This window comes from Telopea speciosissima, chromosome 3 (assembly GCF_018873765.1).
Source record: "Telopea speciosissima isolate NSW1024214 ecotype Mountain lineage chromosome 3, Tspe_v1, whole genome shotgun sequence".
NCBI lineage: Eukaryota > Viridiplantae > Streptophyta > Magnoliopsida > Proteales > Proteaceae > Telopea > Telopea speciosissima.
The window spans coordinates 5962829-5975694 of record NC_057918.1 but is presented as its reverse complement, the minus strand read 5'-3'; the positions used below and the strand labels follow the sequence as shown (position 1 = coordinate 5975694).

Sequence of the window (12866 nt, the reverse complement as noted above, 5' to 3'; positions counted from 1 at the left end):
TCATGGCCTTTTGCTTGGCTTTGTAGTCATATAATTCTATTTTCAACACTATTTTCTGTAAAAAAAAATAGCAGCAGAGATGATAGAAGATCTAATTATCCAATAAAATTCTAAAAGCTTCAAAAGTAAAACAGGGAGAGAAAAAAAAAAGGAGTTGAACAGCACATCAAAGAACGAAGCATTTTAACTGAATTTGAGCAAAAAAAAGATAATTTGACCTTCAATTTTCTATGAGTTTCAAATATCTGACTGGGAAGACAAGCAAGAAACAAGCACAGATCAAGTGGAACACAAAGACGATTAAACACCAAAAGAAATTAGGAGACAGAAAGAGAGACCAAGATTAGTGCAGCTCCAATGGTGGGAAGAAGGGAAGAAGATGAACGAGAGAGGAAAACTGTGATTTGAAAGGGTTTCTTGCGTTTTTTTTCTTCTTCTTCTTCCTGCGTTTGTGCCACGTGTCATATAGGGAAGGTGGAATTGTGGAGAATTGCCAAATTAAAGAATTGGAGAGGATTTTTATCCCTCCTCCGCTTAGCATATGTTTTTTGTTGGTGATATTGTGTTACAATGAGCCAAAAGCAGAGATTAACATCAAGGTAAAATTATGGAGCGCAACCTTAGAATCAAAATGTCTTAAGATGAGTAGAATAAAGAACGAGTACATGTTGTGTAATTTAAAGAACGAGTACAAGGTGTGTAATTTTTTGTCACACTAAAAAGGTTGACGTAGTGGCTAATGTTGACGAGAGAGAGATTCCTCAATGAGAATAATTTAAGCATTTGGTTCTATCATAAATAAAAACAATGATATAGTGGATGATGTTACTCAGAGAATTAAAATAGGATAGATGAAGTGAAGATATGCATATGGAGTATTGTGTAATTGGTATTTACTTATAGAACTGCTATACTGGTCGGCTATGATGTATGGTGCAAAATATTGGATAGTTAAGAAGTGTCATGTAGATAAAAATAAGTATATAGAAATGAGGATGTTGAGACGGATGTGTGGCAAAACTAAGTAGGATAAAGTAATGAATTACCACATTAGAGCTAAGTTGGAAGTAACTTTGATACATGGTAAGCTACAAAGAAAGTCGTACGATTTGATTTGGACTAAAGGAACTAAAAGAGCTAAGGGCATTGTTTAAATTAACTTTATAAGTGAAATAGTGAGGGAAGATATGCATATCTTACGTCTCGTATCCTGTATGGTGTTCAACGCACCCATCCGTTAGATGTCTCGATGTGCGCAAAGTATATGGAGCTGTATGTGAAAGTTTATTTGGGTGAATAGTTGAGCTGATGAGGAACCATTAAGATATTAGTATATGATTTCCTAGAACCTAAACCGATAATATATTTACTCATGGTTGACTAATCATGCCGCATGCTAAAATTAGCCGATGTTCAAACTTTGAGGACATGTTTTCCATATCATCATCCAATCATATTTAGTCTAAAACTTACCAAGTGCATATTCTAAAGAGCATTTGAGATATTATATTTGGAATCTTTAATACATAAGCCCAAAAAAAATCACTCTTGCATACTTATAGGTTTCGACGCTTCAAGCATTAAAGATTCTAGATGTCTTAATTTGATTGGGCAGACATGTTAAACGTGAAAACTTAGAAGTTTTGAAAGTTCAGTAAATCAATATGAATTCAATTCTTTTTGAATTATAAAGACATGTAAACATTATATTATAAAACAAGGGAGAAAACTCCATACATAACGAATCATGACACATGCTAATAAGTTCTACACGCATTGTATCAAGGGAATACAATTTACGTAGTTGCTTTGTTGGAAGGAAATCAGCTTGACAATAAACATTACGAGATTACAAAAAAAAAGGACAGTAGAACATTTGTGAGAGGGGGGGGGGGGGAAGACCTCCTGAACAGTGGTCAGCATCCTCTGTTAAATGGACTGCACTCATTATCTCAAATATGTTGTAGATTCAAATTAGCTCCTTTTTCTTAAGATTATCAGGAGGGGTAAATGGATCAATGCAGAAGATGTCAATTTTGATTATATAGACTGTTGTAGTCCTGGAAGTTAAGAGGGATTCTGACTGTAACAAAGTTGATGATAACAGAGACCATAATCTTATCAAAGTTCCATGGACATACCTCAACCATGGCTATGTCACACAAGCAAACCATCAGGCTAGCTGACTAAGAATTAAAGAACAGAAATCCAACCAGAAACAAAAAAAAAAAAATTAGAAAGCACAATGGAAATCATGCCAATGCCATGAATGATTGAGAGATTGTACCTAATATTTTCCATGCAGAAACACATCAAATGATAATGGCATGCATAGCCAGGGATGCATGTACAATGATAATAAAACAAATCTGTAATTTTGAAACCGGATTTTACTCAACTTAGAGACCATGCTACTCATCATTAACTCAAGATGTTCCAAAAATATGTTCAGGTTCCTATAAAAAAGTGAAATAGCTGCCACAGGAAAAACAAAAAAGAGAGTACATTAAAGAACCCAAAAAAAAATTTTAAAGGGGGAACATCTATTTTCTCCTTTATGGCAGTTGTAAAAAAAGAAGAAAAAGAGATACAAATAAAGGCCCATCCTGGTAGTCCCCAGGGAGAAAGAGTGAGAAACAATGAAGAAACGGCTGAAGTAACTCTCCCTTCAGAGAGACAAACTGTAATCAGACAGAAAAAAACTTAAGGGTAACCATCCGCATAACCAAAGGCCTTGCTTCCTTGCCTCCCTGCAGAGTAAGAAAGTGTCTTCTCATATCGCAGTGGAGTAAGATGGCTTCAATCTACAGACTGAAATCTTAATATTGCACTGGATGATCACAATGGCCTTGCTTCATGGCCCTCAGCTACCTCGCATAAGGATGGTAACGACCACCTCCACTACCTCCATAAGCCCCTCTATTCCCATATAACGACCCTCCACTGCTACCTCCATAACCACCTGCAAGGCTGGAATCATAAGCACTGCCATAGCCACCACTGGCACCACTTCCGTATCCTCCATAGCCATCAGCTGCACTACCATAAGCACCTACTAAATCATAACCTCTACCAAAGCTTCCACCATAGCCGCCAGAGTATCCTAGGGAGGGATCTCCCCTATAAGATCCTAAGCCACTACCACCATATCCTCCATAACCACCACCAAACTCAGTTCCACCATATCCACCAAATGCACTGGGTCTACCCCCATAACCCCCTCCTGACCTATAAGAACTAGCACCGAAGCCACCGCTGCCACCACCAAATCCACCATAACCATCTCCAAACCCACCACCAAAAGTGGGCCTAGGATCGTTAAAACGCTTGGGTACTGATGGAGGCACATTCGATCCTTTCTTTGGTTCAGCCTTCTTGATTTCCACCTACAACAAAAGAGAAGTAGCAACCTAGACTGTTATTCTTCAGAACCTCTACAAGACTCTTTCAGTTATAGTGCAGCGAGACCATATTAAGATGGAAGGACCATCATTCATGAACTTATGTCATCAGCAAAAGAGTGTGATAATCTACTAACAGCAACATTAGTCAAGAAGGTATAATAAGCTCCAATTTAACAGGTTTTCTTGGAGCCCTCTTCACAAACAAACCTAAATATATAGCATAAATTGCACCAATTTATTGCCAATTCATGTCAAAGAACATGTTGGAAAGAATCCATTATCTTTCGGACCAACAACATAATAGCAATAGTGCTACAATGAATTCTGATTATCCTTCTAGTAAGCTCTGCACTCACCTGAGCTCCGGCTAGGTCAAGTTTATTCCCCTTGGCCAAGAGATCATCAACATCTTTCTCAGTGTCAAACGTAATAAATCCAAAGCCACGAGAACGACTGGTGGCATGGTCCCGCATGATCTGGTGCTCCTTGACCTCTCCAAACTTTGCAAAGAAGTCCTTAAACTCATCTGCACCATTCAAGAAAAGTAGATCATTAATACCTGGAATTACAGAATACAACTGAACCAATCATGCTGTCAACAAGCAAAGCTTGCATAGCCCACCATGACCTACGCCTGAGTTCAGGTATGCAGCTTACAAGCCAAGCAAGACCCTCAAAGCCCAGTACATCAGCTGAACATGCCTTTCTCATTAAGGCTTGGATTGGTTCAGTCATAACACTTGTGACAGAATTCCATACTTCTATAAAGCTTATGGACTGGCAAACTTTGGGACTGACTAGGTCAAACTGCAACCAAGTTTAGGTAAGCAGATCCATGGCCAACCCACAAAACCTGAATGACCCAATTCTAAGCTTCTTATTTGGGGCTCATAACAAGACTGGGACACGCCAACCGAACCCCATAATCACAAGAAAAGATGCAGCTGTACTATGCTCTTTGGGACTGACTAGGTCAAACTGCAACCAAGTTTAGGTAAGCAGATCCACGGCCAACCCACAAAACCTGAATGACCCAATTCTAAGCTTCTTATTTGGGGCTCATAACAAGACTGGGACACGCCAACTGAACCCAATAATCACAAGAAAAGATGCAGCTGTACTATGCTCAGCTTGCTAAGAGATGCACCTCAATCTAATCCCCCCCCCCCCACCCAAAAAAAAGGAAGAAGAAGACAACATCTAATAAGATAAAGAGCAACAGCAGAGTTCTTGATAGGTCCAACATTTTTCAGAGCCAGACTAGTCTGTACTAGGGCCAGTTTAAAGCTATCTGGGTCACTCAACCACAATAATCAGTCTCTAACCTTCTCAAATTAACTGAATTGAACTTAAAAGCAGGACCTTCAAACATTTACAAATTTCTAAGTAATTATCTAATTCAGACTCCTTTTTTTTTTGTTGGTGGGGGGGGTGTTACTATCATCATATACAGATGTGAATACAGTGTCAACAAGTCCTTAAATGACAAAATCCTTAATCATAATCAGACTGTCACTTAATTGACATTTATCTAAAATTTTAGAGGAAAAGATCAGAAGCACTCGATCCCTACAAAGGTGATCCCCGTAATGAAAGTCCACTAGCATAGACCATAACTAGTAATAAAGAAACTAAGACAAGGAAAATAGGGGGAAAAAAACCTTCTGTTACAGTTGTAGGAACTCCACCCACAAAGATCTTCTTCGTCCTAAAATCCTTAGAGCCAATGGCTCCCTTTGGTATGGTCCGCTTGATTTCAACCTAAATTTTCCAGCACAGACACCAAAGCAGCGCAAGCCCAGGTCAACAACTGAAGATAAACATCTGAAATATCTTTTAAGGAGTGTGTCACTCGAGGATTAGAAGAAGGGTGACAACAGGATTCCATTCCAAGACCTGGCCACAACAATCTAAGGTCCACCTTCAAGATGAAAGAACCGACATGAAACAACAAACACCAAATAAAACATTTGAATCTAAATTAAACCTTACCTGTTTCCCATTGATAATATGAGTGTCCTGAATGACTTTATCTACCACGGAAGGATCTGCATAAGTCACAAATCCAAACCCACGTGGTTGCCCTGTTCTTCGATCTTTCATTATGACGGAATCCGTCATTTCACCATATTTACCAAAATGCTTGGTGAATTGTACTGCAGGAGCACTCATTTACAAATGAAAGCAAAATCGGAAACGTAAAACAAAAATGCTGGTAATACGAAATTAGATAGTATAAGATCATTAACCAACCAGAAGTTGTCTCTTTTGCTAAACCTCCAATGAATATCTTTCTGCAAGTAAATATGTAATAAATTAGAAGTAGAGCAATGGCAAGTCATGATATTAAGCTCTACATAGCAGAAAAAGGCTTATAAAAAGGCAAAGAATATAAGCAAACGAAGAAAACATCAGAAGGGAAAAATGGCATACAGGAACTAACTTCATTTATGAAGCAGGAGCCAAAAACAAATTTTGAGAATTAAGATAGCAGAGGTACATAACTAACATGTCAATCAATGACGCAAATCTGCTCCTTAACAAGTTTAGTTAATAGAAATCGAGAGACTACAACAACGGGGTACAATTGAGAAATAAGAAATGAAGAAAGCATATATTAAGAAAACAATAAATGGGTTCACAGATAAGAAACATATAAACAGGAAAAGGAACAATAAAACATAAAAATGGAATACTGGAAGTAAGGGGAAGTCAAGATCATTTTTTTTTAAGGTCACGAGGTCATGAACGAGTTTAGAACCACGGAACTAATAGATGAAGGTGGGTGAAGGGAGCAGAGAGAGAGAGTTAATTAGTTACCCAGGACTGGCTCCTTCTCCTGTTTGAGGCTGAAAGTTCTCTTCTTCATTGTGATCCGAGTTTTTTACTTCGAGAGCTTCTCCGTCGGAAGAAGCATCCATTGCCTTCGAATCTGTAGCCATCGATTTTAGTAGTCTGCTAAGCCCCGAAAAGGGCTAACGGCGACGGAGGGGTGAGGATGACACAGAAATAAAGAGCCAAGCAGGGCAGCTTCGAAGAGGAGAAATTGAACCAAACGTAGCCCTAGCCAACATTATCAAGGGGAGTGCGCACCTATGAGGAGCGAGGAATTTGATCATGAGGGGCAGAACGGTTATTTCACGTGATAGGCGGCGTGGAGTTAGAGGTACCCTCCTCCGTGGACTCGAGAATCTTTGCCTGCATGGCTTCGCATATGAACTCCCAGTGTTGTAGGGAGAATTGACATCCTCTACTTCCGTTGCCCCTACTTTCGTGTGCGCCCTACACACAATAAGGTGTGTAATGATCGCCTTACCCCCGAGCTTGGCGTGGTGATGACCTAAATCCAGACTTAGGGAAGCGCCTCTTTGCTTGGCGTGGTGGTGAACTAAATCCAACGAAGAGGTCGCTAGTTGGATTCTCTCTCTATTGGATGTTAAACATTCTTATTTATCCTCTCCTCCCCTTTTGGCTGGTGATCACCCTCTTTGACTGTCTTTCGTGGAAAATTTATCCTCTCAAGTGATGCACACTGTCCAGTACATCACACTTGGAATCCTACTGTCGAACACTTGAAACGATACAAAGATGTCACTGCCCATGTTTTTATATGGTGCAAAATGTTCAACAGTTAAGAAGCATCATATAGATAAATTTAGTGGAACTGATATGAGGATGTTAAGATAGATGAGTGGCAAAACTATGAAGGATAAAGTAAGGAATAAACATATTAGAATTGATTTGGGAGTAACTATAACACATGATAAACTAGGAGAAAGTCATTTGAGGTGGAATGGTCATGTTCAATAGAGATCTTGGATGCTCCACCATGGAGGAATGATTTGACTCAAATCTAATGAACTAAAAGAGCCAGAGACCGATCTAAAATGACCTTAGGAAAAATGTTGATGAAAAACATGCATAGCTTAATCATTGAATCAAATATGACCTTGAATAGAACTAATTTGAGGTCAAGGATTCATGTAGACTTCATTTATTTTATAAGATTGAGGAGTTGTTTCATGTTAATACTTGTATTGAAAGAGAAAAAGTACATGTTAATCAAGGTTATAGATATTAGTATCAGTATTCTATCAATTTTGGTTGATATTGATACAAATCAACCATATACATTTATATGATACCCATACTTAACCTTATGATTTAATACATACATACATAGGAAGAAGGCATATGATCGAAATTAAATTTGAAAATCCCTATATAAATCAAACGAAATGTGAAAATTACCAGATAACCCTTCCACCTAGAACAATGACGAGGAGACAGAGTTGGGCTCACGTTAACGTACGAAAACGGCTCACAGCTGTTCAAATGGAATCCACTTCATGTGGGTCCCCCAGAGTGGATTCCATCTGAACAGCTGTGTTATGTGATATGGTCTTGAGGAGACGTGGCACGTTATAAGTGAAGTGACCAAACCATTATAGACATCCAGACTCGTGTGACAACATGCTCAACATTTTGTCAATCGGGAAGGAAACAGATCCTCTACGACGCAACTGCCCGAGCGGCCATAGCAGCGTAGGCACAACGAGACGTGCAATGACCGCCTTATCCCTGCTCGGGCAAGGGTAAGATGGTAAATGCACGCCTCACATGGTCTGCGTTGCTATGGCCGCTCGGGCTGTTGGGCCGTAGAAGATCTGGATCCAATCGGGAAATAGGAGTTTGCGAATCGTCGCTCTCACAGGACACATACGACACTTGACACTTGGAGGGCCTCGAATTACCGTTAGATCTGTTGACTGATCGGAAGGATGGTACATAAGGTCTACTGTTGTATATAGAACCGAGATGTATACCATCACGTTCACCGCATAAATACATGGAACATATGAAACGTAAATCACATGTTATAGATTTTTCTTGGTGTCAGTGACCATCGACCTCCACAGGTTGCGCGGTCCGAGAGGAGTAGAGAACACAGAGGATGGCGATGGCGTTAAACCTGGTTACATTTCAGAAGGTGGGAAGCGAGGCACCTCTTGTTGGGTTTCTTTTACGAAACCGACGATTTCATTCTAATCTCTAAATTTAAAGTTTAAATTTGATATTTCGATTTCCATGCACTAAATCATTTTTCGTTTTTGACAGTCGCAGGGGCTTCAGGTCTCTTGCAGAAAGAAAGAAAGAGACAGAGATCAGTACCCCTACAAGGTCATTGAAATCACGCCACCGCCCAAGAACCTCGGTGTTCGCTGCTTCCCCCCTGTAAGTGAATTGACTACGCCCTAACACGTCTAAATTGACCAGATATTTGCCAATTCGTTCTGTTGTGGGTACTCTATTCTTTCTTTTCTCTGTAATTGTTCGAAATTATGCTTTGTTTTGGTAATAATACTCGCATAAATCAAATTTATACTTCAAGCCGCAAGCAGTGTCATTTTAACACTTATTTAGAGAGGGAGAGAGATGGGGAAAAGGGGGGGGGGGGGGGGCGGCGAGGGGCGTTTTGATGGCGTATATTAGACAGTTTGACAATAAAATTCCCTAATTCTAATAACATTTGACTGATTACTCTGATTACAGGTTTTAACCAAATGTTTCCCTCAGATTTATCACTGCTTGACCTAGGCGTAGTCTCAAGATGGGCAACAATGACTAAGGTTTGGGGTTGAATATGAAAACACCCAGCAAGTGCTCCACATGATTCTCTGTTTAATTTGTGAGACGCAATTAGCTTATAAGAATTGATTCCATCTCCATTAGAAACCAACAGCCAAACTATTTGAATTGTTAGTGGTCCTTGCAGTGCACATTTTATCAACTTGAACTTCCATTTTATCTACGATCGGTTGTAACTTCCTTGTTTTTGGCACTTTGGTTGATACAGGGCCTGTCCCGTTTTAGTTAGGGGCCTCCCATTTCCCTCTTTAAGCATATTTTAAAGAGGTTCTAGGTGGCTTCCTGTTTTTTTGTATAGTTATTTTTTTCTTTTTCTTTTTTTCAACATAATTTACTTATCCAAATAAAAAACTTGAACTTCCATTTCAATTTTACCTTTTTTAATGGCAATTGTTCGCAACATTCCTAAGTTAATATTTGTTAATATGCTCCTACTGGGTTTTTTGGTGAAGCATGGATATCAAATTTCTTTCCATTTGGGCTTGCATACTCAATTGTTGTCTCCTACATTTCCTCTCCTAAACTGACATTTTACTGCTGAGCTTGCCACACTGCTCCTACATTTGCATCTTTTGCTTCTCAGGATGTTCAGAATTCATTATCATAGATCTTGGATTGTTTACTTCAGTGAAGTGGTGTATAACTTCCACCATTTCCTAATGGAGGACAACTCTGCATGCTTGCATGATCTGGATCCTCCTCCTCCAATCCTGGGTCATATAAATCTTCCCTTCTGAGTCTTGTAATATTACTTTTTAGCCTTATGACCTCATACTTCTAGCTGAAAACTCAGTTAGTATTGCACTTTTATTAGGCTAGCTTTGTTTCCAACTGCTGAAGAATGTTTCATAATGAAGTTATAAAAGAAGAAATGCACTATGCAATTGATTTCAGGATCCATTAGCTTCTTTTGCTGATAGACTGGTTGTATTTGAAGCTGATGACATATTTCAAATCAGTTTTAAGACTCTGGTATTATAAACATCGATCATGTAAAACTTGATCATCTTTTTTATTCTTCTGTTCCAAACATCCCAATGTATGCAATTTGTAGAACTCTGCCAGAGGTTTCTGTATTACAAGTCCCAAGCCCAAATAAAGGACGGGGTTGGCATGTCAGGTTTATAGATGGCATCATGAAAACTGATTGCCAAACCTTATAGTATGATAGCAGAAAAGAGTGGGATAATTACCCTGATCTACATGATGAGAAATGTAATGCCCGGAATGGATTCTGACACAAAAATATTTATTGGCCCTCTTTCTTTACATCTCTGTTTGGTCGTAAGGGAAGTGGGGAAAGGGAAGTGAAGGGAGATATTTGTATTTCCTGTAAAATATATTTCACTTCCTAGGGAAATATTTGCATTTCCCTTGCAACCAAACACCGAAAATGACTTTTCCTGTAAAATATATTTCACTTCACAGGGAAATATTTACATTTCCCTTGCTACCAAACAGAGCCTACATTTGAAATAAAATTCACAACTTCTGTGTCAAGCGGCTGTATTCATTACCCAGAATGGATTTTTGTTCAAAATTACCATTGTATATTAAAATTTCGCTGAAAGTGCCACCAACTCTCTAAAAACAATTACAATTGATGTGGATAGGGGCTCTACTCCTCCCTCCTCTCCCCTTGCTGGAATCTTGATTTGAAAATAAAAAAATTCATCCATTCCCTATCTTCTACCCCTTATCTATCTCTAATGGCTTGAAACTTGATAAAAAGAGGGCTCAATTGCCCTCTCTTCCCTCCTCTCTTAAACTTGATGAACTGGGTGCCTCTTTTCTTCCTTTCCCCAACCTCTCTCTCATGTTTTAAAATTTTCTTCGTACAAAATGATTTAAGCATCAGTTTGGACTTGGAAGTAAGTCTTATTTCACTTAGAAAGAAGGGTATAATGCTTGTTGTTGGAAGTCATTCATCTGGGGAGCATTGATGGAGATGTTCTTTGATCATGATGTCCGAACTGCTGCCATAAAAGGTAGAGATTTTACATCTGCCCGTTTTTGTATGGGTAGAGACAGAAATGAAACTGGAGGTAAAAAGGGGGAAAAAAGAATCTCCCATTGTGAGGACCAGAAAACCAGAAACCAAGGACCTGGTTTCCTGGTAAAGTGGAATGCTTTAGGTTGTTTAAATTTGAATGTACAAACAGGGGTATTTTTTGCAGAAATTTTTATGGCTGACTGAAATCCTTACATCAGTTTGGTGATTTAGTCATTATTTAGTTTAGGGGTGGGTTGTAGTTAATACGTCGTGTCAGAATTCCGCTCTGGAATTTCTTTCATCATTATGTTGACCAGGGTCATTGTCCCAAAGAAATTTATGGATAACTTCAGGTTAACAGAAAATATGACATTTAGTAGAGCGAATGGGAAACTGGAATTGTATAGCCAACCCCATCTAGATAGGGAAAGGCTTAAATTTTGTTGAATCATGCAATTTGTAACACTATATCTAACAGTTAAGATCATGAATTAGTTTACCCAAGTTTTGTCTCTGGTTGAATGACTTATATTGACGTCTCCTTGGTTATGTTTATGGTATGAGTGAAGAACTCAAATGTCTAATGCTAACAAAGCGAGTAATAGCAATGGAACATTTCACTATACACATAATGTGGTTCTTACTATCAGTCTATCACTAGTGGGAAACCAAAAGAGCTCCAGAGCACCCCAAGCATCTCTCTTACCATTCTTTTTGAGTTTAATTTTCTTTGAGCTTATTGGCATCATCCAAGAACACACTTTGTGTTTTTATGTCTTGCAGATTTAATGATATTGTTTGTTAGGTATCTTGCTGAATCACACACTCACCTGCCCTCCGATAACCCTTACTCACAAATAAAAAGAGGAATATGGTGTTGAGAGAGAAAACTATGGCATTTATATGATACTTTGTTGCTGATGTCTTGTTCCTTTGTCCCAGAACATGCAGTGTGGGGAGAGTGTGACAATAGAAGGCCAAGCATACACTGTTTCAGCAGTAATCCACCGGTACCAGCTTCGCAAGGGAAAGTATGAACCCAGTGAGAAGAGGCTTGATGTGCAGTCGACTGGGAGATATATACTGAACTTGTACCTGGAGAATCTATTAGAACAATCATGATTCTGATTATTCACCAAAACTCTTAACAGAATACCATTGTAACCATCCAAAGTGCCCATTCTCTTCATATTTGTTAATAATTCTTTGCTATGTTTCCCCTAGTTGATGTAGAAATGTAAGAATATAGGAATATCATGTCACTTTTAGCTCAATTCAGCTTCTTCTGCTCCTAGCCAGATTTGTTGCTTGAGAAGTTTAAGTAGCTGAAATTGGATTAAGGAATATATAAAAATATTGCATGTACAATTTACTTAGAGCTAGTTGAAGCAAGGGCTTGGCTCTGTTTGTAACATCCTGAAGGCTAGTTTTCCCAAGTTCGTGTTTGGATGGAAGTGAAGCAAAATCATCCATTTTAATTTTCCACTTTACTTGCAACAAATTGGAGTTTTCTATTTTCATTTCATTTTGCTTCATCAATTAGACTTTCAATGTTTTTGCAGACCGTTGGGCCGAACGGTGATCCGGTCATCCATATTTTGATAGGATGGTCCATTTCAAGGTGTTGGCCAATTGGAAGTAAAAAAAAAAACTTTTGACTAGTCAAAGAACCTTAGATTTGTTCAAACCAGGTGGTCTAACTGTCAAACCGTTCTGTGTGGTTCTATTGAACAAGAAGACTTGAACGAATCGGATCAGCCGAATTGGACTGATTCTGATCCCAATTCCTCTCATTGCGGAACGGTCGATTCACATGCCGT

The 12866-nt window shown here is 38.8% G+C and overlaps 2 protein-coding genes across 2 annotated transcripts; one reads left to right on the top strand and one right to left on the bottom strand.

The window, feature by feature from the left end:
* Positions 1-2541: 2541 nt before the first annotated feature.
* Positions 2542-6374, bottom strand: LOC122656231 (heterogeneous nuclear ribonucleoprotein 1-like). Its single transcript, XM_043850708.1, has 6 exons — positions 6225-6374; positions 5658-5698; positions 5397-5560; positions 5066-5165; positions 3761-3930; positions 2542-3386 (listed from the first exon to the last, which is right to left on the bottom strand). Exons 1-6 carry the CDS (start codon positions 6344-6346, stop codon positions 2868-2870), a joined length of 1116 nt encoding a protein of 371 aa, XP_043706643.1. The 5' UTR covers positions 6347-6374; the 3' UTR covers positions 2542-2867.
* Positions 6375-8310: 1936 nt separating this feature from the next.
* On the top strand, positions 8311-12308 carry LOC122653869. The gene is made up of 3 exons (XM_043847824.1): positions 8311-8394; positions 8523-8639; positions 11989-12308. The coding sequence occupies exons 1-3, from the start codon at positions 8359-8361 to the stop codon at positions 12166-12168; spliced, it is 333 nt and encodes a 110-aa protein (XP_043703759.1). The 5' UTR covers positions 8311-8358; the 3' UTR covers positions 12169-12308.
* The last annotated feature ends 558 nt before the right edge of the window (positions 12309-12866 follow it).